The sequence below is a fragment of the Pezoporus wallicus genome, unplaced genomic scaffold (assembly GCF_028554395.1).
Source record: "Pezoporus wallicus isolate ANWC-B61680 ecotype Strahan unplaced genomic scaffold, APGP_CSIRO_Pwel_v1 contig_7071, whole genome shotgun sequence".
NCBI classification, from domain to species: Eukaryota; Metazoa; Chordata; class Aves; order Psittaciformes; family Psittacidae; genus Pezoporus; species Pezoporus wallicus.
In genome coordinates this window covers 1-27625 of record NW_026640445.1, presented here as the reverse complement: position 1 = coordinate 27625, position 27625 = coordinate 1, and the positions used below count along the sequence as shown (strand labels likewise).

Below are 27625 nucleotides of genomic sequence, written 5' to 3'. Positions count from 1 at the left end.
AAAAAGGAGAAAAAAAAAAAGAAAGAAAAAGGAAGATGTAGAGATAGAAAGATTCCCTCTCAGTTGAATACAGGCTATATGTGTACCTGGAGTGATTACACTCAAATTGCCCATCAGCTTCTGTGAATCAAGTTTGTCCAACCTCCTCTAACTCCAAACTCCAAATCTATCATTACTAGACAGGAGGAGAGTGTAAGGATGGGGTAGCATTTGGACTTTTCCAGACAAGGACTGAAACACAGACAGCACATTACCCTGAACAATTAACTCCTGTGTTGTACTAATTCTGTTGAAATACTATATTTCAGTCTAACGTTATCTCTAGCTAGTAACTCACATACCTTGCCATATCTGTCTGCTTATTTTCATGTGGTCTGATTCTGTTAAAATAAGTCTACTAATTCTGTTTGAATAAGTAACAGCTACAGCTGAGATTATGAGGTTGGTCAAAGGAAAGAGGCCTGATATTAATTTTAAGAAGTTTGTTTCTACTGGGCTTTATTACTTGAGAAAACAGAATACTAATGATTTTCTTCAGGAAATATTTGCACCTTTGCAACTTTTATGTTATTAAAGGTTACAACTCAAGTGTAACCAATGAGTCGTGGGGTGCTGGGGAAGACTTTTGCGCATGTCCATGCACTTCTTGTCAATGTAGAGGGAGTTTGCTTTCACAGCAATGTCATGTTCCAGGTTTGATTTGTTGACCATCAGCATGTGCAGAGTATCACGAGCTTCTTGCAGACGTTGCTTTAAGGTCCGTATGGTGTCATCTATAGTATAAATTTCAGTCACAAGCCTGATAAAAGAGAAAGGGACAGGTTGCTTGCATAACCTCAGTGCATTACTTTTTTGACAGTGGACAGGTCATGCTTTTAGGATGGATTTAAACAGCTGCCTTGGACTGAATCAATATGAAACTTATTTGCCCAACTAGCTTGCATAGCACGTGTAAATGATGATTTCTTGCTTGCCTTGCCCTTTAATAGCAGAATAAGCTGCTCTGATTTGGTATTTCTTTCTAATTGCTATCTATCTCCTTCACTTGCAGCCTCTCATTTGTATAGCCTTTCTAGGGCTAGCACAGCTGTGTTGAGCAATTAGATGTGGTCCTGTAGAAGTATATTTGGGATGGATGTTACTGCAGAGTGCTGATGTAGCTCATGCTAGCTTGAATCTGTGCATCAGAATGTGCTGAGCGGTCTAGATTTGGCACTGAAGGATGTTAACTGGAACAAGAGTCACTTGCCAGAATAACCATTGAATGTAGGGCTCTGAAATCAAGATTTTCTGTGAGATGATAGTAACCACATTTCTTCCAGTGGCTTATCACTGGAGATATGGCAAATTGTCTTGGATAGTCCCCGAGCTGGTAAACTCTTTAATACTGTCAGCTTTGTGTTTTGTCTCATGTTATGTTAATTGCTTAGTGCACTATAGAAATAAGAAAGATTGAATTTTCCAGAATCCACTTTAACCTGTTTTGGGACAGTCCCAGTTGTTTCAGCACAGAAAAACTAGGCTTTATTAATTTATTTGTGTCTAATCCCTTCAACTACAAAGTTGGCAGCACACACAGAGAACATGTGCCAACATCAGCACTTCCTTTTAAATAAACAGCAAACTTAGATAACATTTACATGTTACAAAGAAGTGGTTCATTTGATATTTTCTTTCCCTATTACAGTTGAGCTATTGGACTGAATTCCTTCTTGCTTTAGACCACATAAGAGAAATACATATAACATCATTTAAAAGCAAAAAATCCTTAAAAAGTGAAATTAGGAAATGTTTTTTCTTTCTCAGATAGCATTTTGTCTCTGGGAAAATACATTTTGAGATATGAGCTCACCCAATAACTGTGGTAGAAAAAAAGTGCCCAAATTTTAAATACCCTGTCAGAATTTCTGTTTGTAATTGCAGCTATGATGAATATAATATCCACTGATTTGGATCAGCTAAAGCATCTAGCATAACCTGCTCTGGATCAGGGAGCTGGGTAGAGCAAAATTCATTTGCATTGGAGAAAGGAGAATAGGTTATGCTAATTTTCTGTCACTATACCTGCATCTAGCCAACAGTGTATTTGTATAAATATTTTGGTTAACCTATCAGAAGTCATATTAGATTGACAGAACACTTGTGCGTATGTTAAGCCTAAAATACTCCCAAGTAGCTGTACAACAACTTGTGAAGCTCTTACTCCTACTAGCTTTTAGGTTATGTTAGATTGATTCTGAACCCCTATGTACTACTTGGTTTTAAGTATGTCATGTTAATGTCCTCTCACTCTAAAGAAAATATTCAAAGATGTTCCAGTGATTTGAAATAGAGCTTCCAGACTTTTCTAGACAGGACCCTTTGGAGCATCAACAGCATCCCTCGCAATTGTGGGATGAAGAAGGGACAATGTGCATTTTGTGCACTGCATTTTTGATCCTAAATCAAACAAGTTTTATATCTTGGATACATGTGATCCTGCTGACCAGACCGGTATCAATCATAAAGCTACAGGCATTTCTCTGGAAGAGATTTTCAGGGAGGAAGGAGAGAACAAGCCTCAGAGTGAGTATAAAGCTGGAGTTATGTATTAGTATTTAAGGCCATCTTGGGGTTTGTGTGGGGTTGTTTTTTTAATAAAATGCTGATAGTAGTTTATTTGCTTACTTAATTGATGGTGTGACGGTGACTGAAGTGGGAAATGATCTGCTCCTGTAGTAAATGTAACTGCTAAGTGAATGCTACTGTGTAATCACTGGTTTTTACGGTTTATAACAGCTGAACTCCTGCATCTAGAACAGACATGATTTATGTGTAATGAAAAGCCACATGAATAAAACTCCCCAAATGGATATAAAAAATTCAGATCCAAAATGATATTTTTTGACAGAATGGATGTGGAGAGCAGAGGATGAAGTTGAAGAAATCTAATATATGGATATGCCAAAGGAAAGGTTGGGATCCAATTAAAGAAGTATAAGATGGAAAAAAAGGTATATTGCATTGTACATTTTATGGTTTAAGGAGTTAGAAAAATTGGAAAAATACCAGTGCAATAAACCATGATTGATTGCCACTTCCTTGTTTAAATAGAAGCTTTTTGAGCTGACAAAACATTGTTTAGGAAAAATAATATAAATCCTCAGTTTAAGCATTATGTACTTCATTAATCTCCTTGTAAGTGAAGCTCTTGTATACAGCAGAATTTTGCTGGAGGCAAAAATAAAAAGGGAATAGCTTGCTACTTTTCATAAAAGTATACAGAATTCTTTTCACTGGACTGTGAAACTCCCTCCAGCTATGGGAGGAACAGTATTTCTTGAGAAACTCCCCTCACAGAGTATTTGGAAGACAGAATTTTAAATAAGATACACTTTTTTGGAACACTGTTGTGTTCCAACTGGATTGGAGAAAGATAAGTGGGATTAAAATTCAGTCTTTAGGGAAGGAAGGCTAGTATCTCAGACATCATCTTCGATATCCAGGAAGACACAGTACACGCTATACAGTGGATCACAACACAGGGGTCACCAAACTGATGCCAACATGTGCTGGGAAGCCCCCACAGCTATATAACCAAAATGTATTTCAAATGAGCTAACCTGCACCAAGATGATACTGGAGTCACTACAGAGCTGAAAATTAGTTAAGGCAGTAATTGCTTCATGCTTATTTGCAATTAACTTTTTAAAGAACTTGACTATTAGATAGGTTTGAGAGGGTTTTTTGCATTTAAAGACATTTGTCTGGGATAACATGTTTCTAAAATTTGGTATTTCCTAAAGTGAAATATTGTGTTTCATACAGAATGGGATTAAAACCAATTCCTAAATCCCAATTTGGATATGAGACTGAATCCCAAAAGACACCGGTCACCAGCAAGCAATTGAGCTCTTTAGAGTCCTTCTCCCAGGACAGTTAAGGCAACTAAACACATTGAACATTAGATGTTTTGGCCTACTATTTCAGTGTAGCTACTTGGATTTTACTTCTTCCTCCCAGAATTTGTATCATGATATAATGAATGCAAGTCTAATCTCATCTGATTCATTCATACTGTTGTTAAATTTCCTGTTCTTGAGTGGCTGGTGAAGGAAGGGAGAGGGTAGTTTGGCCTTTACTTACTGAAACTGAGGTGCATCATGGCAGAGTTCTATGTTGGGTCGTTTGGTTCGTCCTTCCAGGCGGGTCTGAGCCACTTTCAGTGGATACTCCTTTGCCTTTATGGATCTCTCCAATAACATGATTGTATCTTCGGTCTGGAAGATTTCCTGAAGTACCTGAACAAAGCAGAATGGTTTTAAGCTTCATATGCATACAAAATCAGAACTTACCTCACTTTTAAACACTCCTGTCAGAACTACTTCCAGTTTAGAATGTCATTTTGCTTAATTTAGGGGAGGAGATCACCATAAATTCACATGAATCAGATGAATTTGTATAGTATTGGTTTGATCTTGCCATTTCTTTAAAGGGACGTATGGTAATCAAATGTCATAGGAGAGCCAGAAGGAGGGGGCTTTACACTCATACATCTTATGGAAACATTTAATGGAGTTGTTCCCAAAATCAGGCAAACAGCTTCCACTAGGAAATGTGCAGCCTCTTGCCTATAATAAAATGAAGAAATTTGTAGGCAAATTGGAATATAATTTTATTACAAGCAGAAGAGAAGCACTGACTTACTGTGATGGGGAAATGCCAACTGTGTTTTTTTGTGACAAAGACATTTTCATAGGGGTGGTGTTTATCGCTCTACGGGGACTTATTTGCATTTTGCTTTATTACCTAATTTTTTTCCTAAATAAAAAAAAATCTGATGCTTGATCTATGAACACTTTTCAAAGGTAAAATTTCAATTAACTGTCGCTTCCATTTAAACCTTCATTCAATTCTTATTTCCTTTTGCCTCATAAAAATTGAGAAGGAATTAAATACGTTCCCTCTGAAATTGTTCCGTACTCCAAGCATTTAGGGCATGTTTGCTGCAAAAGCACATTAACACAAGTCATAGTTCCCTACTGAAACTAAATTCTCAAAGTTTTGAAAACTCCATTGGGAGCTGTAGAGGGAAGAGCCACTTCTTTAAAGGCTGTAAATGTAGAAGATATGGGATGGCAATATCACCACAAAGGAGAGGCCCATGGAAGTAGTAAAGCATAGTGTTTGGTTGCAGCCCATGTAATCATATAATCATCTTATCCCTATAAATTCTGCAGATTCTGCTTATTTGCTGTAATCTGTATGTAAAAATTAGCAAACTTGCAAGGGAAAAGTTTTGCTCAGCCTTAAAGAATGGAGAAAATATTTATATTCAGGCAACATTTCCCAGACAATTGATTGTTGTTTCTTTCATCGATCAGGATTCATTACAGCCACTGTGGTGAACAGGTTCATCAAGGGGTTTTTTGCCTTTAGACAGCTTTAAAATGGAAGACAACAAATTGAACTACTGTAGTTTCTCAGCCACTCTACTAAAATCAGTGTACTTTGAATTTCAATAACCACAAAAAATGGCATAATGTGATTTAAATTAGGTTGCTATTTAGATCTTGACTACACACTAAGCTGTACCAGGTTTGCCAGTGATACATGTGGTTTGAGAACTGCATTAGTTCCTGCTGCTGAAAGGTTATTTATAGACAAAACCCAGAGTTAATGCCAGGAACCTGCACCCCAGTCCAAATACTTAAGGGCTTGTTGATGCTGTATAGTAGAGCAATGTAAACTACGTCCTGACTAGCACTGTCCAGAGCAGTTCAACCGTTACAGCAATGCAGTGTTGCAATAGACAAATTGGGCCCTAGAGCAGCAGTATATGAACTGTACTGATTTGAAGGCAGGTCTCCATACTGTTCTGAGCCCTTTGGGTCCAAGGTTGGCTCTCACAGAGCTAGCTTGAGAGCATCTTCACCCAAAAAAGCAGCTTTTATTGTTTACATTCATAAAATAATAAAAGCATGCAGCTTTTATTCCCTTGCAGTCTGAAAGGGAAAATTTCTATGAAGAGTTCAGACTGTGAAGGGAACACAGTATGGAAGACAGCAAAGCTAATGGTAGTAAATTCCCATAATTCTGCAGTGGTTCCTTTTTAATTAGATACTTGCTGTGGATTAGCTTGTGTTTTAGATAATCCAGTGCAGTTCAGTAGCTGTTTGCAGCAGAACTACTTACAAGAATGCATTGTTAGATACAGCATTTTACATATTGTCTATAATTTCACCAGTTACACATACTTATTTCTATAGATAAAAACCAAGGGAAAGAGACTTAATGAAATCAAATGTCTTCATTATGCATCATCCACACCTTTCTTTTTTCCCTGAAAACACTGAGGATTTGGGTCTTCTGTTGCTCAGAAGTCAGAACTTTGCTGTTTATAACCTCCTTAAGAGGCACGGAGGGGAGGTCCAGTTCCTACACAGGCTCCTGGTGAGCAAGTGAACATTTTTCAGGGAGAGTTTTAAAGCCTGTCAGTCCTATCCTTTGTTTCTACTGTTCACCTTCATTGTGAACTAAAACAGCAACCTGTGGGGACGTACCAGGGCTTCGAGGCAAAGGGTACACAGTGCTTTTGGAGGTCACCCGCTGCTCAACAGGGTCCTCCTTTCCTGTGTTTATGTTCTGGCTCTGTCCCTGCAGCCGTGTTTCCCATGCTACGCCTTGCTGTGTGTGAGTGAGCCAAAGTCACTGTGCTGTAGTTCTGTTAGTGCAGTGGGCTATGTGAGAATGTCAGCCTTTTACCTTAATTCTACTTACAGTTTGGAGCAAGTTTTAAGTAGGTTTATTTCTTTTTTAATAAAAAGTGTAATTCAAAGTAAAAAGAATGAGACATAGGAGCAGGTATCAGCCCTGTAAGAACTGGGCAAAGTCATGTCTCAATTTCAGAAAAGATTTGAGTGTGTTATTTATTTTCCACTCATGGTGGAGCAGAGGACTTCCATTCTCAGTTCAGATTCTGGGTAGGACCTTTGTGGTTCAGACTTTGAGCTTTATTGGTGACAAGACTTCCTCTCTTGGGCAGCAGTTGGAAATGGTGATTCACCTTTATGGAGCAAATCAATGAAACAGCACAACTTGAGCAGGCCAGAGCACTCATTTCTGAGCCATGACTGAAACCAGCTCCCCAGAGTGATGCTGCTCATGTATAGTAAGTATGCAGTGTAGTCAGGTTAGACAAAAGGATAAAATTAATATTTTCTGCAAGAAACTTTTTTCCTGCCCTCTCTTTATTTGAAAGCAGTGTAGGTACCCTGTGTTTATTCCACATGTGGAAGGAAAGCAGGAAGCCATCAAAGGGCATGGGCACAGAACTGTACTGCAGCAGATTATGGAAGCATTACACAAATTTCTAAGAGGACCCAGGGAAGAAATTTAGTAGTCTTTAGTATTTTAGATAACAGTGCTGCTACTCTGCCACATAAAATCCTTATTGTTTAAGGATTGACTATAGCAAACCAGTCCAGTACTATGAGACAATGCTTCTGTAATGGTGAAGTGCCCTTTACTCTTTGATTCTGCTTGCATAAAAAAAATTATGTATTGGATGGTTTTTCCTTCTGCATCTTCAAATGACTGATTCTAATACAGACCACACTAAGCAGATTGTCCATGTATAAACTGTCTCTTGGAAAGGCTGTTTCCATTAAGCTCAGCTAGCAGAGAGAACTGGAAGAGTGATTTTCTGAACCCCGACTCTTCTCAAATCTTCTGATGCATTCATATGTGGCTACAGTGCAAGTACAGTGCAAGACCACAAACCCATGTATTTCAATTCAGTACTAACTTTTCAAGTGCATGAATGCTGGCAATCATCAAACCTGACATTTGTTTCCATTCCTTTACAGGACATACTGTGCTGTGTTGTCAGAGAGCACCTAGTTAGGCCTCCCCTGCTCACACAGTAAGCACATAGGTGTTCCCCTAGTGACACCAGGATAAGCAGGAGACTCTGTTGTCCTCTTCAGAGCACTGCCATGTATGCACTTCCCCCATAAATATAACCGACACAGGACAAGAGTAGTCTTGTATCTAGAAATGACTAGAAGTATTTAGATCTTGCACAGCCTGCAAATTCACACAATGTTAGTGTTTGAAAAGGGCAAGCTCTGAAGTCTAGATAGAAAATGTTACTCTTTATTGAGAATCCAGTAGTTCATTAGTCATGAAAAGAGAGCTTTCACCCAAAAGTCACTGAAAACTCAGTTTTCTGTCCAATCCTTATACCACTTTGTGTCAGCACAGTGTGCAGTAACTACACTCCCATGCCACGTTTCACTGGTGCTCTGGTGTCCTGCTCATAAAGGTCTGAGTAGCCTGCAGGCATATTATGCACAACCAAGGGAACTGATTCATGCTACTGAACAAACTGCTTATTCATTTGCTAAGGAAAAATATTGTTTAAACCTGCCTGTGAACTCAAAATTCAAATGTCAAACTATGGATCCATCTTTAAGTCTTGCTTGGCTGCACGTAAGTGGATGTTGTTTGGGTTTATTGTGTGTTCTCAAATTACTTTTGTTTTTTAAAGAAAAAGGTGTCATCATTTAAGGGATACAAAGATAAATGGCCTCAGGGGAACCACTTCCACTGCTGCAGCAGCTTTGTACAAACAGCTTTCAATTACTCACTTTGGCCACACATTGGATCAAATGGTTTAGATAACCTGCTCTACATTAACAGATTGGTGGGGAGGATCACCAGACAGCGTTGCACCAGTCTGCGTCATTTCTGGATGACCTCCAAAGGCAGGAAGCAAAAAAACAACAAAAGCTGAGCAGCATGTTCCTAGGAGAGTGTGGTGAGGCACTGGCTCCAGCAGCTGCCCATTCGGAAACTTTCCCTTCCAGGACATGAGTAAAGTCTTGTGCTATAGCACAAATACTTGAGAGCCTGTAGAAAACTGCACTCTTGCTGTTCTCTCACTTCACCCAGGCCATGATACTTACAGGCTTGTCACAGACAGACTGAGAGAAGGAGGTGCTGAAGTTGCACAGTATCATCATGTAGGCATCGTCATCTTACGTACAACATCAGCATTTCTAACATGGCTACAGTCTGACAGCTATCCTTGTTACTTTGCTGTTGTCCTGGGTTCAGCAGTAGCAGTCATGTTTCTCCTCCTTGGTAGCTGGTGCAGTGCAGTGTTTTGACTTTCGGCTCGGGAACAGAGCTGATAGAGATGTTTTGGTTTGGCCAAGGACTTTGTGAGCCTCATGCTCTGCCAGGGAGGAGGGGAAGCCGGGAGGAAGCAGAGACAGGACACCTGACCCAAACTGACCAAAGAGCTATTCCATACCACAGCACGTCATGCCCAGGATGTAACTGGGAGTTAGCTGGAAGGGCTGGGAGACTGCAGGGTTGGAGGAGGTATCGGTCGGAGTTTGGTCGGGCTTGGGGGGCAAGTTATCGGTCAGCGGGTGGTGAGGTGTTGTATTCTGTTCCCTTGTTATTTCCTTTATCATTATTATCATTGGTGGTAGCAGTAGTGATTTGTGTTATACCTTAGTTACTAAACTGTTCTTATCTCAACCCGTGGGAGTTGCATTCTTTTGATTCTCCTCTCCGTCCCTCCGAGAGCAGGGGGAGGGCAAGAAAGGGGGGGGGGGGAAGTGAGCGAACGAATTACCTGACTGGGTTTAAACCACGACAGCTGTTTCCAAGGCCTGCTCAGCAGCAGCCAGGTAACATGATGGGAGGAACATTCCTGAGCCTCTTGGTAATTTTTTTATTTGATATTTCCCTCTCTTTTTTAAAAATGTTTTCATCCACATTTCCATATTTCATCCAAACTATTCTGTAAAAGTTACATTTGTTGAGTTTATCACATGTAATTAAATAAATGGTGTAATTATGACTGACTTCACAATTCATTTTAGCGGATATTATTTCAGAGTAAATTATTTCAGACATTATTTCAGACATTATTATTAGACATTATTTCAGAGTAAAATTAGGATACCTTGCAATCCTTGGATTACAAGTACAACCCAGATCTCAAATCTGAAATTAATTTGGACCTGCCTGACAGCTTTTACTGTTAAATTTTTAACAGAGATTACCGTGTCCCTTACTCTTGTTGGGTTTAGGGGTTGTTTGTGTCTTTTGAAGCTTCGCTGCAGGTCACTGTTTTATGACTTTGCAAGTTTGGTGTATTTTTTCATCAGATGGTGGTGGGGAATAGTCCAGGAATCTCTTAAGAAGAAAAGCACATTTAAAAGAAAAAAACCACCACAGACTCCTCAACAGAACGTGCCAGGGGCAGGTAACGAGCTCAGATAGCTTAACAGTGCTGAAGCAGAGTTAGAACCATTGGGAAGAGTAACTTTCGTGCCTTTGTTGTGTATACTGACACGGGACGACTGAGTTTTGTACTGAGGAGAAGTACTGATTTAGTTTGTGCCCAGAGAAAATACCTTCATTGCACACTTCATCAAGCATATCAGAAGAGAAGAGATTGGGTTCAGATTTGGGAATATTGTAAGCTTTTATATAAAACACTTTGTAACAATGGGAATAGTGTTGGCGTAGATACAGCCAACAGATCTGAAAGCTGAAGCATTCACAAAAAATTCACAAGTTCTGTTTGTGCTAAGGGGTACCTCTAAAATCCCCAGCATTTTCAACTATCTTAAACATGACATTGTCATAGAAAAGAGGGAAATATCACATTGTCAATACCGTACTTTAAAACCAAAGGTTTCAAATATACATCTGGACGTTTAATCTGCGTCCTAACTGAGCTTGCTCTGATCCGCATAGATTGAAACAGAAGATGCAGGAACTCTGGGCCTGCCTTAGCCAAAAGGTTAAGTGTAACAATTTACAATCATATAAAAATCGTCCTACCGCTGAATTCCAGTATGCTGGCTTTTTTTTCTTTTTTTACTTCAATCTCTGAAAAGACTCAAATCAATTTCACATTTATATGGGATCACTATCTATTTAACTTTTCCGTGGGTCCTAAAAATGTACAAGACGTTTATTTTATAGAATCATAGAATGGTTAGGGTTGGAAAGGACCTTAAGATCATCCGGTTCCAAGCCCTCTGCCATGGGCAGGGACGTCTCGCAGTAAACCATGCCACCAAAGACTCCATCCAGCCCGGCCTCGAGCACCGCCAGGGATGGAGCGTTCACTACTTCCTTGGGCAACCCGTTCCATCTAAAGCAGCTTTACGAAAAGTAAAACCATGGGATCATTTAATTTGGCCTGGTTTTCCTAAAATATTTTCCAAATAACAGAGGAGCCCCTAACTATACACAGGAAGATGCTTAACTCGCTGCATACTCTCTTGCTCCGCTTTTAACTACTGAGGAACAAGAATAAGCCCCGAGAGTTCTGTTATTGCTTCTTCTCCAGTTTACACTGTATCGCACTTGCAGGTGCTGCAGGACCAGCAATTTTAGAGTGCACCATCATGTAGGAGAACAAAATAAATTACTATGTCACTAACGTGTTTTTGCTAAACCGAGTCAAAATAACAATGAAACAGGCAGTTTGGGCCTTGGGCGTCTGTTTTGTCATCTCAGAGGAGGGTATACATCCCTTTAACAGAGAGATGCCTCTAGCAAAAAGATGGTGCCAGAGCAAAACAGCTCTGGCTCATACAGCTGCTCGGCAATTCTGTTTCTTGTCAGGAATGACATTCTTTCTAGTCACTAATGAAATCTGAACCCAGTCACGGTAAGCGAAATTTGCCCGGGCTTGAGAGTCAATGAAATGTTATTTCTCTCGTGACTCTTCAGAGCGTGAAAATGCTTCCTTTCTCGAAAAGCTGCTGCAGATGTCCATCTGTGTTTTCTGCAAGACAGTCTTATCTGAGAACAAGGAACGGTTTTATAAATACTTATGAGCACTGCTGCCTTGAACTGAATCCTCTTTGCCAAGCCGATATGAATTGCCTGAGTGCAGATGGGTCGCAGGGAAGGGAGCAGAAGAAGTAGCAACCACCTCAGTTTCTCACATATGAATGTTGTGGCAGAGAGAAGTTATTTTCTCTATCAGTGACAGCAGTATCTCGCATCCAGGCTGCCTTTACTTAGCCCTGTGTCTCAGTGTAAGAAGACATTAAGGTTATTTTACAAATAAAGACTCTTTGATTCTTGACAACCTGATTACATCCTGATGTGCAGTGGATGTTACTGGGTTATGACAGCTCTAGCCTTCCCCATTTCATGTTCCCCTCAGGCTAATCCAAGAAGTGGAGCGTTGCTGCATGGCATGCTGAGAAGCCAGGCTTTTCCTGCATGGTTTTGCTGCATGACCACAGTGAGTACTCTGATGTAGTTAGTCTATGCAAGTCCTTATGATTTCATGGGATCAAGCAACAATTTTAAGAGAGAAAAATCTAGTTTTGGCTTCAAGTGAGTGTCTGAGATTTCAGCTGTAATTTCTCTTGGTTTCTAGGTGAAAGTCTGTTCCTAGCTTAAGTAACTATTTCCTCCTTCAAACAGGTTTATCTAGGCAAGTTCGAGCTACCTACACCAACCAGCATCCACCTTGCCAACCACTTCTGAGTCGGCCTTCATTAATCATCTGAAAACTTAACTCTCAAGCAGGTTCCAAGATTTAATGATAAGATTAACTGTATACCCAGCCACTATGAATGGGCATGAAATACTGTAAATAACTGAAATTTTAAGGCATAAGGGAAAAACTCAACAAAACTGAGTTGAAAAAAGTCATGTGAGGATACACTGCGGTCTGAGATGAAAGCCTTTATGGGGCAAGTCCCAGGGGGAAAGTACTCCTGTTGCTATACACATATCCTTCCTGCAGCTCACAGCATTGCTGCACCCCTCCTACAGGCTTCTTGCATGGGCACCTCCCATCAGATTTCAATATCTCTTTGTGTTTCTGTTCATAGGAACAGGCTCTGTGCTTTCCAACAGCGTAAGAGGGATCTGTTCAGCACTTCTCAGATAAAGAGTTTGAAAACTATTGCAGAGGCTGGTGGGCAATTTCTGGTTTTATTGCCACAGAAGTTTTCCTGGCTTTTGCTCTATATTTTATGCAAGTTGTAAAATTAAATAGGTTTATCCCTTGAATTAGTGCGAATAAGATGTATTCAATTATTCTAGCCACTATATAAACATAAGAGTTGCTAAGATAGGGAAGTTTTTTTTTCCTTAAATTTATAAATAAATTTAAGAAAAATGTGTGAAAGATGGAGACTCTCAGGGAGTAACTTATTTAAGAGATGGAGTAACTTACTGAAACAAAATACTGCGGGCTCTTCAGGTATCGACTAAAAGTCAATATTCAGGTATAGGTTAAGAGTAGAAACACTCTTAGAATCATGGCAACTCATTTACTGGAGTGCATTGCTATTTTTTAATGTTTTTTAATAAACATGAACCAGGTTTTTTAGTCTCTTTCTGATTCCTGTGCTCTCAGGTGGTGGAACAGCAAGACCTGCAGGAAGGGTGGTGCTGGGCATTCTGCCTCTGGACACAGAAACACTTCTGAACACGGTACAGGTGTTGGAGCTGGCAGGGATAATCTGCTATTGAGGTACCGTATAAATACTGAACTATGCAAACATGTCACTTGCTGTCTGGTCTGGCTGATTCCCAGAGCTGATGTATATAAACAACCTGCCCTATTGGTTATTTCCAGGAGACTGGAGCCAAGGTAACTATTTACATTAATAGTAACTTCATGGAAAAGAGATGCAAACATATTAATGAGGGGCTGGCACCTTGATTAAAGGTTTTCCTTCTTTCCCTGAAGATTTGTGTACTTTTACACCAGATGTAAAATACCTTTACCATAATGTCTCTTGGCATAATTCAAGTGTTTCTGGAGGTATACTGCAGACAACATACCACCCTCTTCTACACTGAACTGCCTACACTGTATTTTCTCTTCACTTGCCTAAAAATTTGGTCCTACTGAGCCTGACCACAGTTATAACACTGTGATTAGATTCTTGCAGAATATTTGCATCCCCAACCAACCACATGCTCTGTGAGCCCAGTGATGATGAAGCATAGTGGAGCTGTAATGCTGTCTTTGGTTTGTGATCCTTGCCACATACCTAGCTAGGGCTTCTGGGCTTCTGTCTCCAGCACCTCGTATTTCCAGAGTTCTGCTATCCAAATTCTGAATGAATCTTGCATTGTTATGACCAAGATTAATCCCAGAATCAAGTATAATAAATTAATCATAGACTTGTGCAGTTGGGACAGAAAGGGAAATGAGGTATTTTTGATCTTAGGGTCAGAAAGAAGTCTTGATTATCCACTAAGTCTGAACTGCCTGCAGGTCACTAGTCAATCCTGTAGAAATTCCTCTTTGTAAGCCAGTGCCTGTAGAGATCAGAGCTTCAAGGAGAACAGTGATCTTGATTTTGAGTTCCTGATGCTAATGAAACCATCTATCTGTGTTAAGCTGATTTCTTTTGCCTTCTCTATAGATACTTCTGGATTTAGCAAGTTCTCTGTCCCTTTACAATTTAAGTACAGCAATGCCAGAATGTTCCAGTAGATCGTTACTAGAACAATGCCCATGTTCCCTTTGGATTTTTAGTGGATTTCCCTAAACAAGTTTGAAGTAATGACAGTCTTGTACAGCAAGTCAGGACTGTAAACTTGCGGCCATAAAGCCATTAGACATATAGGCATATGTAATAATATAAAACAGCTACATATATACACATACAAAATAAATTAAAAAAAAAAAAGATCAGGCCAGAAGAAATATTTTAAGTATATATATGATGAAGTCTAACCACAGGACACAGCACAGCCACCACCACAGTATCAGTGACAGACACTAGTAGAGCATACTTTTTCAGGGTACTGACTTCAGAAACAAATGGTTGCAGGAGATTCCCTGTAGGTTTTAGGGTTTTGGTCAGTTTTCAGGGTTGGGGTTTTTTTTTGGTCTGGAAGAGATTTTGCTGTTTCACAAATCAGAAAAGTATTTTCCATTCCAAAAAGAGCTCCAGACCTCATTAAAAGGATAGCTTTTCACAGTTCCAAGATAGCAAATCTTTTCTATGCTCATTTTCCTCTCATTTTATAGTGCTAGCCTGCTTAGCTAGGAAAATAATTTGCCAGAAAGAAGGATATCTCTGAGAGTAGCATTCATTGCTTGAGAAGTCAGTGCAAAAACAGTTAAATGAGCACTACCTCCTTCTGCTCTCACTAGCCTTCTCTTTCTTCTTGTCCTTTTGAGGTATGGTCATGAGCAAGAGAATTAACAGAACTTCGACCATATAATTTCACCCACATCTTAACCAGCAAAGATTTTGCTCAGTAAATGTACTGCATTTTCCTTTCCTTTGACAACACTGGATTACTCCTCAGTAGCATATGCAGTTTTCTCATCCTCTAGCATTTTGTTATTCTGACATAACTACATTACTATGGAGTTCGTGATGAGTAAAGTATCTCTGCTTTGTATGTGCTAACTAGTGGCTCAGTAGTAACAGCAGCATTAGTTCTTAAAGTGCAGTCTTATTTGATACTTTTTTTATCCATGTATATAGTACAAACTAATTACTCTTTACACAAATTACTAAAGTTTCTCCAGATAGCTTATTACTGCTATTTAATGGTGTGACAGTACAGGGACATAAATATTGGGTTTCCCTTTCCAATTGTCAAAAGTTAGGTCAGTGTCGGATGGACTCCATGGCAAAATCCCTGCTCATATGTACTTTGTGATTCCGTATGTGCACTCTGTGCTGCCCTGTGCTACAAGTTCTTTTATAAAAGAGACACTTAAAAGCATTAGAAAAGGTCAATGAAAAATGTGAAGCAGATGTTCATAGATTTAAATCCAGGAGAAATTTGGATGGATGGCCAATTCAGGGATAAAATTCTGTAGCTGGCTAGATCATATACAGTCTAAAACACACAAAAACCTGCATTCAACATCTTTCATACTTTACAAGCTGGGGGAAGTGGGAGAGAGAAAAATGTGAATTTATGTGCTGTGGCTTAATGCTATTTAGCTGGTTACTTTACACTTTCCTAAGAGTCCCTAAAAATAGCCTGAAAACATCTTAAACTACTTATGGCAAATAGAATGGCAGGAAAACTCTATTGTTTCCACATGCACATTGAAAAAAATGAGTGAACATTAGGCTCCTCTATAAGAGAAAGAATCTTAATGGAAGAACTTCCAGAACTCTGACTGACGTCACATGAAAGTAGCACAGTGAGTCCTGCTAGCTTAACAAGAATTTATCTGTCAGTACAAAGGCTGTACCTCCTGTTAACTTCAAAAAATGCATTTCAAAATTCAACTACCTCTTTTAACTTCAAAATATATATTTCAAAATTCAACTAATACACTTCTGACACGTCATTTATTTCAGTGAAAACTTACTAAAAGGGCAAAACAGCCAGAGATTAATACAGGTCTGTCTCTGTGCCATTTCTGCTTTGCGTAATATGAAGACAAAGGCAGAACAAATACTGAAAAAGTTCACTGTCTGACCTGCTATGAAATATCAGTTTTTTTCAGGCCAAAATTCAGGCTAAAGATGTGGAAATGTATCAAAAGGGAAGGAAAACTTGGAACTTCAGTGTCAAAAGTTGACTAATGACATTCTGCATGTAAATACTTTAAATTTTAGCTAGTTTAGGACTCTTCCCTTGCTGCTGCAAATGAAACTGTAAAATCTTAAAGTCTTCTCCTTCCTCTAAATCTGAAAAACATGCTGCTGTTTGTGGACCTTTTTATTTGCACACTTTCCAAAGTTAGTTCATTGGGGGGGGGGGGGGAAGCAAGCAATTAATGCACAATTTCTGTGTCAGAAAATGGCCAGGCAGTATCATCAATAAATGTAAAATAGGACCAAATACCATCCAAGGTACCTTTCCCTACTTAAAACATGTAAATCGAGAATGAACATAACCAATGTGTGACTATGGACAGCTGTTGCAAGGTTCTTCATTGTGAATCTTACCCTGGCCAGTTGTGCTTGGAGTTTGTTCTTTGCATCAGCCACTTCAGCAATCCGCTTATTAAAGGCCAGGTTGGTACCGATGAACTGATTCCACATCTCCTCAGAGGTGCTCCCCAGTGCAACCTCTGTATCCTCCCGCAGCTTGACAGAGTTGGCCCTGGCATGCTGAGAGTATCTGATATTGTCTTCACTGAATTTAGCCCATGTTGCAGGAACTGAAACACTAGTAAGGAATTGAAAACAAGAGGAAAATTTTACAAATAGAAGCTCAGGTGAGCTGTTTTCTTTCAGTGATAACTACACTGAATAACACCAAGCATTAATCCATTGCAACCCCTGCAAGCACATGTATCAGGTGATTCTATGGGTTTCATACCCACTTTTTTTTTTCAATTTTTCCTCTATAAACCAAAGATTTGGCAACAATGAGCAAATATTTTTGGAGAGCTGTTGCTTCAACAGTGTTTCTATGGCTTGCTTAAAGATTGTAACTGCTAACTGATGGTCTTAGTGGCCCTGGCATCAACTCCAAAATAAGTAGTTTTATGTTCTATTGTATAAAGAATGGGCTTTTCTTGCATACCTTTTGTTTATTGAGGATTAAAAATAGTTTTTCAGTCTTTAATAGGCTAGATGACAGTCTGAGTTCATACCTGCTGTACCTCAGCCTGAAATTTGCCTCATTTCTCTGTGTCAAGTTTCAAAGTGCTTGCGGCATTGATGATTATTAGATTATTCAGCATGATCTCTTGGACATTACACACCATCAAATTAGACTCAAATACCAGCTACTTTTGTGAACTCAAATATTTATCTTGGGGAGGCAGAGTTGTGTGTCACCAGCCATGAGAGAACATGAGAGCCCAGCCTAGCTTAGAGAAAATGAGCAAGAAGCATTCCACAGCTCTTCAGCCAGCTCTGGTCTGCTATCAGAGCAGCCCTACCTCATGCATGACTTGCATAATAAAGCATGTGGCTCCAACCTCGTAGAAGCCTTTATCAGGATGAACAATAGCAGGAAAATGAATAAAGCACTGACTTACAAGTAAGGAGAACAAGTTTCTCCCAGCCCCAGCACTGTCCTGCTGTGTCATTTGGATAACCATCTCCACCCTCTTACTTCTCCATGCATTAAAATGAACACCTCTGCTTTAACTTTCAGGGGTCTTACAGTTAAATTTAGTAATATTTATGAGAAAAACAGAAATGGCTTTACTATAGCAAAGCCTATAAATCTAAATCTAAAGACTGAATACAGGGCTCTGCAAAATGGCACCTATGAACACTCTTGCTGCAATGTCCTGCACGTGAACAAACTTTGGGATGTTTGGCTTCATGTCCAAGCCTCAAAGATGGCCATCGTTTTCATGATCAGTTGAACATAAATCCAAGACTCAGATCTTTCCAAACCAGGAGTCTGCACTGCTCTGAATTTGCAGGCTGAGCCCCTGGCTTGAAAACTGCTGATCCAGCAGAAGCTACTCTGTTTGGTGTCAAATTCACCACTTTTTTGATGCATTGCTCAGCCTACTAGATCACTGCTCTCTTCACCCAGATATATTTAGGGTATTTTATAAAAAAGGTACAGATTCTACTTGCCAAATTGAAAGGCTGAAGCAAACTTTAGTCTGCGTTGAGACTTCTGTCTGCTCACAAACCTGTCTTCTAAGAATTATGCCAGTATGTTAAACTCTGCAGGGAGAGATCACTAGTTTGTGAGTAAATATTAAGGGAAGCAAAAAGAAAGAAGTTAATTTTGTCAGTGCTTGTTTTCTCACTGGTCTTTTTTTATTCTTCAGTTTTTCAGAGGGTATTCTTTGCTCTCCAAACTGAAATACTTCTTCCTAAGATTTCTGGAATTCTAGAGCTACGCATTTTAGGCAGTTGCCTACCTGATATTGTAGTAAAGTATATAAATCAGTGTAGTAAACCTGAGCTGACAGTGCTTACAGCTGCTGATCCAGACAATCTCCGTGTACTTTCTGCAGGGTATTTGATTTTGTGTGATTTTTTCCCCCTCCATGGCCTGATGAATTATTTTCTTTTTCTCAGTAAAGAATTAAATTTCCAAGTAGGTTTCCATGTTGACTTTCTGAAGTACTTTGTACTTAAGCTGTTCTCCAACATTGCTTTTTCAGACTGTAATTTATCCGGCTGGCTCTGCTGAGGCAGAAAACACCTGCTCTGCTATGGAGTGCTGCAGGTAGGGCTCAGGCTGCCAAGTGGTTTCAGGAAAATGTTAATGAAAAATGGCATTTCTTTGGATAATGGCTGGTGAGAAAGGAGGAGGCTGTGAAACTTATCCACATGAATCTGCTTTTTACTAGAGCTGACAAGAATAATTTTATTCATGGCTAATCCTAAAAGTAGGTGGTGTTAATAGAGTCAGCAGAACACCTGCCAAGTTTCCTTCAGGTATGCCCTAATTTCAGGAGTGCATGAAGTGAGCTTTTAATGAAAAGCAGAACATAAGTAAACAAATAATACTGGGGTGTTTGTTTTTTTTTTCTTTATCCAACAAGACAGAATCATTATAATTTGAGATTGCGAATCACACTCACCTTTCAGATACTGCCATTTTAGAGAGTGAGAAGGGAACTAACAAGTCATTAGCACAAAAACACTGCCCTCTATTGGAAGCTGCTTGTCTTCTGCTGTCGCTTTTGGATTGGATACAGTTTTTGATGAAGCCACTCCTACTAAACACTTCTAAAACTGCATGCAATTCGGACATTTTAATTGAGTAATTTTGGTTCACTCTGTGCTGCTAAAGCTGTATCAAATCTTTTTGATCATCCTATTTAATACATATCTTAGTATAGCTTGATGGACTCATTTCCAAATAACCCAAACTACTTTTGTAGAAACCATATATGGTCCTTTGTGTGTGCTTGAATGCTGTTTACCGCATTGCACACAACTGCACACCTTAGCTGAATTTTTATTTGTTGTTTTGAAACCTGAAGGTCACCAAACAGCTTAAATCAAAACCAGAGGGAGCTTCCTGTACAAAGGAGTTTGAGGGCAAGGAGTCAGCTGCAATGGTTGTGAACAGTGGTCCTTGTTGAAAACTACAGTTCACCCCACATCAGTGCTGTAGGTGCTGCAGCCTGCCAGCTTCTGCCTGGCCTCCGACAATGGCAGCCATTAGCAGGCACAGAATAATTGAAGATGATGGAGGGTTTCACACCAAGATAAAACAGGGCCATACAGAGAGAGAAGCCACTTCTTTCTAAATCACTTCTCAGAGACTTGTGCTGCAATCAAGCTCCTATTTAAAGCATGGAGCATGGAAAGAGAATAGTAGAATACCAGAATACCAAGGGACATTAAAGCTCATCCAGTTCCAACCCTCTGCCATGGGAACAGACACCTTCCACTAGACCAGGTTGCTCCAAGCCCCATCCAACCTGGCCTTGAACACTGCCAGAGATGGGGCAGCCAGAGCTTCTCTGGGCAGCCTGTGCCAGTGACTCAGCACCCTCACAAGGAAAAACTTCTTCCTAATGTCTAATCTAAATCTGTTCTTTTTCAGTTTAAAGCCATCCCCCTTGTCTTGTCAGTACAGGCCCTTGTAAAATGTCCCTCTCCAGCACTGATGAGGAAGGCTACAACAGTCACTGATACTCACGTCTTATCTGCTTTTTCCACTCCATAGTAAAAGTTGATGCTGTTTGATGTGTTCCTCAGGTTAAAGCATTTCTCATCAATAAAATGGGCTGAGTTCTTGTCAGAAAGATCCTGCTCCAGGGCATGCTGTGCATCTCTGTTGATGCTGTGAAAGGGGAAAAGCTTAACTTAATCTGAACCACCTTTAATGCTGTTGCTGTGCTAAACAGTTAATTGCTTTCATTAGCTTCCTACAATGCTTCAATTTATAGTTGTCGTTTACAGTGTCTTAAAAATGCCTGGTGCTGTACTGTAGCTAGAAGGAGCTGCTGTACCATTCACCCCTTATAGCCCCTACCGAGTATTCCTCAAAGAATTGTATTTAACGCATCGGATTTAATAACGTTTGTCATTTTGATGACGGACAACCACAAGGGTGAAAAACAACATGTAGTTGTTGTGTGGCAGGAAGGAAAGCCTCAGAGAGCAAAAGGGAGGAGGTTTTCAGTGATAACCTTCATACCAGCACATCTGTAAGGGAGAAGGAAAAGGTTATGGTTTCCCATCTCTCCTGGTCTGGGGAGACATTCACTTAGCATGATTCAAACTGTGTGTCACTGGAAGATCTGTTTAATTATTTCTGCTCATCTTGATCACAAGGAGGGAAATACATTGCTCCATCTCTGCCTTCTTACCCACAAGAATTTTTGGAGTAACTTAATCCTCCTTAGCTCTTCCAAAAAGGGGGAAGGCCTGGTAGTCCCTGGGTAGAATAAGAGTACTGTGGATAAAGATAGACTCAAAGTCTTGTTTTCCAGGGCATCAGGAAGACAGCAGACACAGTGACATTCTTACAAACATTGCTGTTTCCGTGCTGCACTTGTCAATTGGCATTGCTATCAGTCTGCTGATGTGGTGACAGAACTGAATCAAGAGGAACCAGAAATGCCAGCCTGGAGAGATACACGCAGTTCATGCCACCAAATGCATACTTAGCTTTCATCTGATCATACAGCAAATATGTTACCACAGTGGGATGAACTGCAGAAATGTATCTGTCATGACCTATGCAAGTCCGCAGTGCCATTAATAAGAGCAATATTTTATAAAATCTACTTGTGCCTTCCTCTCCTCTTCTGTAGTAACCAAGAACTGTACAATTTGATCTTCCTTGCCTGTGTGTACTTGAACTGTTTCTTTTGAGAATCATGTCACGTAAGCATGACTTAAGATTTGTGTCAGTTGTGTGTAGTTAACAGAACACTTTATCGTAATAGTTGTGCCTAATTAAATGAAAAGACTTCAATATAATTTGCATTCACTAGAATATTTGTGTACTCTCAAAGAAATAAAATACATTCCAAAGCCTCCCATAACAAAAACATATATGATTATATATAAAAATAATGTAACTCTATTCCATAACTCCTCTCATATCTTAGGATGTGCTTAGATTCTTGTTTCTGTTGTCAATAAATTTGCTTTGATTTAGCTTTATAATTAAGAAAAAAAAATCCATTTGAATTTCACTCAAGTATGCAACATAGCAACAATGGCACAACAAAGTTATAATTTTGTAGTCCCTAATTTTAATAAAGGATTTCAGATTAAATGTGGCTTGAAAAATTGAGTCCTAGTCATCTTTAAATAGTATTGCTGTTCTGCATTTCAACATATAAATTCTATCACTGGTAAGGATTAAAAGTGGAGGGCAATGAGCATCTAACAGGTCAACATGCTGCTTTGTCTTTGCTGTTTCCAGTGTCTCACTAGGTACTAGCCCACACTGATTTCTGTGTTCTTATCTTTAAAACAGGAATTAAATGTAAAGCCTTACCCCAGCTGTTGACTGATTTTCTGTGCAAGTTCTTTCAGTATTTCTTGGCATTCCTTGAATACATCAGTTTCCTACAGTGGAAAACACAGTATCAGTGCTTTTATCAAACTTCATTTGTCTTGGTGAATGTACCCTTTTTATTCTCCATTCTAGATGTTGTAACCGTCTTGCATACCTCACACATAGTGTAAGTCAAGAAAGGATGTGTTTTGGTCCCTCTCTTCCTTAGTGCTACGAAATTGTGTCTTTTGACTTGGTTTTGTATGGCTTTTTATATTCTATCAAACATGTTAGTAAATTTTATTGCATGGAGTCATTCTAATAAAGGCAAATTTTCCTTGGTTTGAGTATAATGAAGCTACTTGAAACATGAACTTTAACCCATTAAACTACCCCCTCTAACTGCTTCTGCATTTTCCTAGTACAAATATTTTGCTGATGGTGGAGTAGGTTGAAAATCTAATTTCAGGCTCCCTGAGGAAGTATATTGTAATATTCTTCGAAACTATAAGTGTTAGTTGAAGAAACTCCAAGCCTGCTTCCACTCAGCTTAAAATGAATATAAAGTACTCAATATGAAAACGGCAAACATGGTAATTATGGTCCCTCAAATGACATTACGGTGTTCCAGCATCTTTCCTTTTAAAAAAAACTCTGCTTTAGCCCAACATATCCTTTCACTAAGTGTGTACAGTTTTGTGAGTTTTGAAATGGGGAATAAAGTGGGTTTTTTTTATTTTGAAGTCATTAAGACAGCCCAGATTTAAAACTACAGGCTCTGTCTCTGTACTTGCACAGAATGTGTAGGACTGACAGTAACTTTTGGAACTGGCTTTCCTGTTATTACGAAATGAGCCTCTGTTGGCCTTTCTTGTCACTGTCTAGCTCACTCCACTGGTCACAGGAGCACCTGGGGAGATCTGGCAAACAGCCTTTATTTTTCATTTTGAAACAAAAGGGTTTTCATCTGTCCATGAGAAACATTTAGCAGTATTTTATCCTACCTTGAATTCCCAGGCTAAATTAAGTGCTGAAATACTTAAGCTAATGTATATTAACCCTTGATTCTTCATTAAAACTAAAAGTTCAAGTTGCAGGTTGTAGGCTCAGCAGATGCATCTCGGTTATCCCAGTGGTCTGCACATTCTTCTGTATCCAGAAAAGTGCTTGAAGAAATGCCACTGTCCCATAATGTTCTTTTCTATTATTTTTACCCTCACACACATCCAGTATAACTTCTTTGAAATATGCTAGCAAAATGTTATGTGATTTATTTTTTCTTATTTAAAAGCAATCACTACTATCCATCTCATTTTCTTTGTTCAGTAACACTATATATATATATATATATATATATATATCAAGGCAGTAAAACAGCATTTTATATTGTAAGACCAAAGAACTTCTGCTATTTTATAGACCATGGCCCAGAAAACAATCTTGAGTAATGTTTTTACCTTGTTTTTTATAGGATCAGGGAAGACAGAACTGGACAAGACAGAATGCTGGGTTGTTCCTTTTGCTCCCAGAAGGATGAACAGAACATTGACCATCCCCAGTAGGTACAGTTTTACCTAGTTTCTTCCTCTTCCCCCTCCCCAGTCTTCCAAATGAATGAAAGGAAGAAATTATCACAATACTTTTACCCTGATAAATATTTGGTTGGATTTTAGTTACTTCCACAGTTGGAAAAATAAATTAGTAAGTCTGATCTTACCTTTATGAGGTTCTTTTCCACGTTGTCATGAACTAAGTCTATACCCTTTCTCTTCTCACGGTGGTACAAGCATTCTATGGCTATCTGCAAGCAAAGAACATCTGCAGTAGGCTCAATATTGCATTATGGAGTGAAACCTTGAACCTTGTTTGCAGGGGCCACTGAGCTGACATGTCAAGTAAAGACCATGTCTTAAGGGTGGAACAGAATAGGAGGTGGCTCAAATGATCCATCTTAGTGGCTCTTTCCTACTTAAGCTGTCAATACATGCTTTTAAGGATTAGCTGCCATCATAGCTGCCATTTGATAAGTTGCTTATTAATGTGCAGCAAGGCCTACACCTCAACATGACTGAGCTTGGTTGTGAGTGCTGTCAAAACCACCACTTCTGGTTGTGGGCAAAAATCCTTTCATCTTATCTCCCCTCATCCTGCCTTACCCAATGCCAAGCTTCGGAAGTTGCATACCTGTACAAGAGAATGACTGTATAACCAGGCAATAGAGAATTCAGTTAACCTGCCACAGGTCCCATGCACTTGTTTAGAACCATACTAATAAATGAAACAGCATTAGCTGGCACAAATCATTTCAGCAGAAAATGTTCCCTGCATAGAAAGCATCCTCAGCCCAACACTTTGAGTCAGTACAGATACAGACAACTAAACAAGTCATTGTTGAATACCAAATTTGGTTTTCTATTTGTACTTGCATAGAAACACAATAGACATGTCTCCATCAGCAGTATTCCAGATGTTTATGAGAAAACTTTAACTCTAGTTATTGGTAGCATCGTTCACTAACTCTTACATTACTGTGTTTTTTTTCTGTTGCAATTAATTTGCCTTTAAGATTCTGGAGAACTGCAGAATGTAACACAAATTATACGCTCTCTAGGGTGAAAATACTATTTTCACCAAGTAAGAGCATAAAATTCAGAGCTAGTTAAGAATACTGAGATATTGCAGCTTACAGGGCCATTTTCTACTCTGCTGTAATGTACTGAGGTGACTGGCCAGGGTCTGAAGGAGACTTACCCTCTGGGCGCCTCAAGCAGAAAGGAAGGTGAAGAGAGCACAGAAATGCCCTGATAAGGTTCCTGTGTTGACTTTCATATATGAAGCCCATAGTGGCCAAATTTCTTTCTTGCTGAGTATGTTTCACCAAAATCTGTCGTGATGCTAACAGTAAAAGTCACACTAGTATTCAACAGAGATAAAGCAGTCTTCATTTTGCAGTCAGGCGATAACTAGGAATGTCAAACCTACCTTCAGTGGTCCTTGCAGTTCATCCACAGCACATTCCAGACGCTTCTTTGTTGTTTCCAAGGCTTGTTTCTCTTTCAGCAGACGCTCTAGCTCATACATGAGCTCAGATCGCCAGTAATCAATGTCGGAGATCCTCTCTACCAGATTTCTTTGGCTGTCTTCTTGCATCTGGTAAGTCAGTTGATCCTTCTCTTGCATCAGTCTTACTGAATCCACGTTCATTCTACCAGCACAGTACCTGGAGGCTTCAGAGCCTTTTAGCTGGACCATGTTAGAGTGGTGCCAGTCACGAGTGCTGTAGCGGGCATGCAGGCTGGAGCACAACCCAGGCAGGACAGTGGGTGGCCTCCTGCTGGGTTTAAATTGCCCATTGTCACCATTGGGAGGGACAGAAACCACCTTGTGGAACAGACCAGGCCGCCAGGTGCTCAGGTGGCGGTAGCCTGGAAGGTAGTAGGCCTGGTAGGTGTCCTTGGTGGTGGTGGTGGGAAATATATCTGGGAGCAGGCAGCTTTTCTTGGGGCCACAGTAACTGGCTAGCTGTGTGGTCCCCAGGAACTCCATGCTGCCCTGGGCTCAGGCAGCCACTGCAGGCTGTCCAGCACCCTGGGTTGCTCTGGGCACCCCTGGGGCTTCCAGAACTGCATGGGCTTTGTGACACAACAGAGCTGCCACTGGGTCCCCAGGACTGTTCCATGGGTTCTGGAACACCCATGGAACACCCATGTTCCAGGGCTCCACTTGTCCCTCCTGTCCCAGGGCACCTTGTTTTCCCCCCAGAGCAGCAGTGCTCTCCCCGCAGTGCAGCACTGCGTGTGGTGGGACCCAGAGTCAGGCATGATGTGAGCGAGACTGGTTACAGTGCAGAGAGATTTGCTGGAGGCTCACTGCAAGTGGGTCACTGGGTTTGCCTTCAGTGAGCTCACCCTGAGCAAAATGAAATCAAAGGTTTGCTGCAGAGTGACTCCTGTCTATCAGTTGGTGGCTGCAGGGAAGGCAGCAGTGGAGACAAAACACAGCCTCTGCAAGTCATCTCTTGGGATTGTCCAGTGATCTCAGCAGAAGATTTGGTCCAGGTTGTCCAAAAAAAAAGTGTACTTCTCTTGGGCTTTGTTTATCCCCTCCACTAGATTCACCTTTCATAAAAAGTATAACAGATGGACAAGACCTTCCTCTGATGATGACATTTTTCCAGTTCAGAATGTTGAGTAACTTCTCAGATAACTTTTCTCATTTTTCCTTTCAGCTTCTTGGCCTTTCTGGCAAAAAAAAAAAAAACAAAAACACACCCTCTTTCTGAAATCCAGTGCTCTAAAATTGCATTGTGACTGTCTTCTGTACCAAGAAATTTGAACATAAGTATTTATTTGTAATTAAGCACTGTACTAAGAGTCCCTAAATCAGCACAGATTTCTTCTAAGTTTACACAAAACAATTGCAATTGTTTCTTCTTCTCCAGATATATAATTGTGAAGCAGCTTGTGCACCTTTTTCAACCTGGGTAAATAAAATACATATGTACATGGAATCACAGATTTCTGCCCCTCCACCAAAGAGCAGACAGCAGCTTTGTGAGCAGGGAGCGTGCTGGTTCACTGACAATCCCACACCCAGCCCCACAACCTGCCTTTCTCTTCAGCTTGAGCTCTCATCCACGGGTTTTAAACTGGAATTCACCAGTTTATGACACCTCCTGCCTGTCATACACACCCGTAGGAGGAAAACAGACAGCTCCTCTCAAGGGTCGTGTTGTGTGCATTGTTCTAACACAGAGTGGTGACACTACTGAGCACCATGTGATGAACACTGGAGCTTTACTCCTGTAAGAACCATTCAGATGGCTGCTGCTGCTGCACCTGTGGCAGCTAGGACTCTGAACTGGTTCAATCCTAACAGTATTGCGAGAACTTCACACACAGTGGGGAACTGAAGGGCAGGTAAAAAGATTGTCAAAGATCATGGAAATATATTCTCCTCCTCATATGGCTAAATATGGTTCTGTGATACACTGCTCATTTCTCCATAGGTTGGAAGCATTCTGAGGCAGGAACTGCCTTTTGCTTGGTGTCGGTGAGGTCTTCATCTTCAGTGGGGGTTCTCAGCTGGTCTCTCCAGGTGATCCAGTTCTGCAGCTGCGGTTTCCACACGCAGGTTTTTGTGAGGAGAACAGTCAGTTTGTGCTGGGTGATGAACAGTGCAAGGAATAACTGTGCAGGGTCAGGATCTGGAGTTTGGTTTTTAGGCTGTAATGTTAGGAATGGAGAAGAGGCGT

The 27625-nt window shown here is 40.1% G+C and overlaps 1 protein-coding gene and 1 long non-coding RNA gene across 3 annotated transcripts; one reads left to right on the top strand and one right to left on the bottom strand.

The window, feature by feature from the left end:
- Positions 1 to 467: 467 nt before the first annotated feature.
- On the bottom strand, positions 468 to 25989 carry TEKT5 (tektin 5). Its single transcript, XM_057418950.1, is given in 8 exon segments — positions 468 to 620; positions 622 to 799; positions 4126 to 4280; positions 16926 to 17148; positions 20557 to 20700; positions 22372 to 22442; positions 24089 to 24172; positions 25354 to 25989. Coding segments are annotated over 8 exon segments (1455 nt in total). The 5' UTR covers positions 25918 to 25989; the 3' UTR covers positions 468 to 584.
- LOC130604440 (uncharacterized) lies at positions 2334 to 24079 on the top strand. 2 transcript variants are annotated; one of them, XR_008973452.1, is made up of 3 exons: positions 2334 to 2565; positions 2779 to 2974; positions 23843 to 24079. It is a non-coding gene; the product is annotated as an uncharacterized LOC130604440 (long non-coding RNA). The 2 variants fall into 2 exon arrangements; XR_008973453.1 differs by lacking the exon at positions 23843 to 24079 and adding an exon at positions 7025 to 7109.
- Positions 25990 to 27625: the final 1636 nt, after the last annotated feature.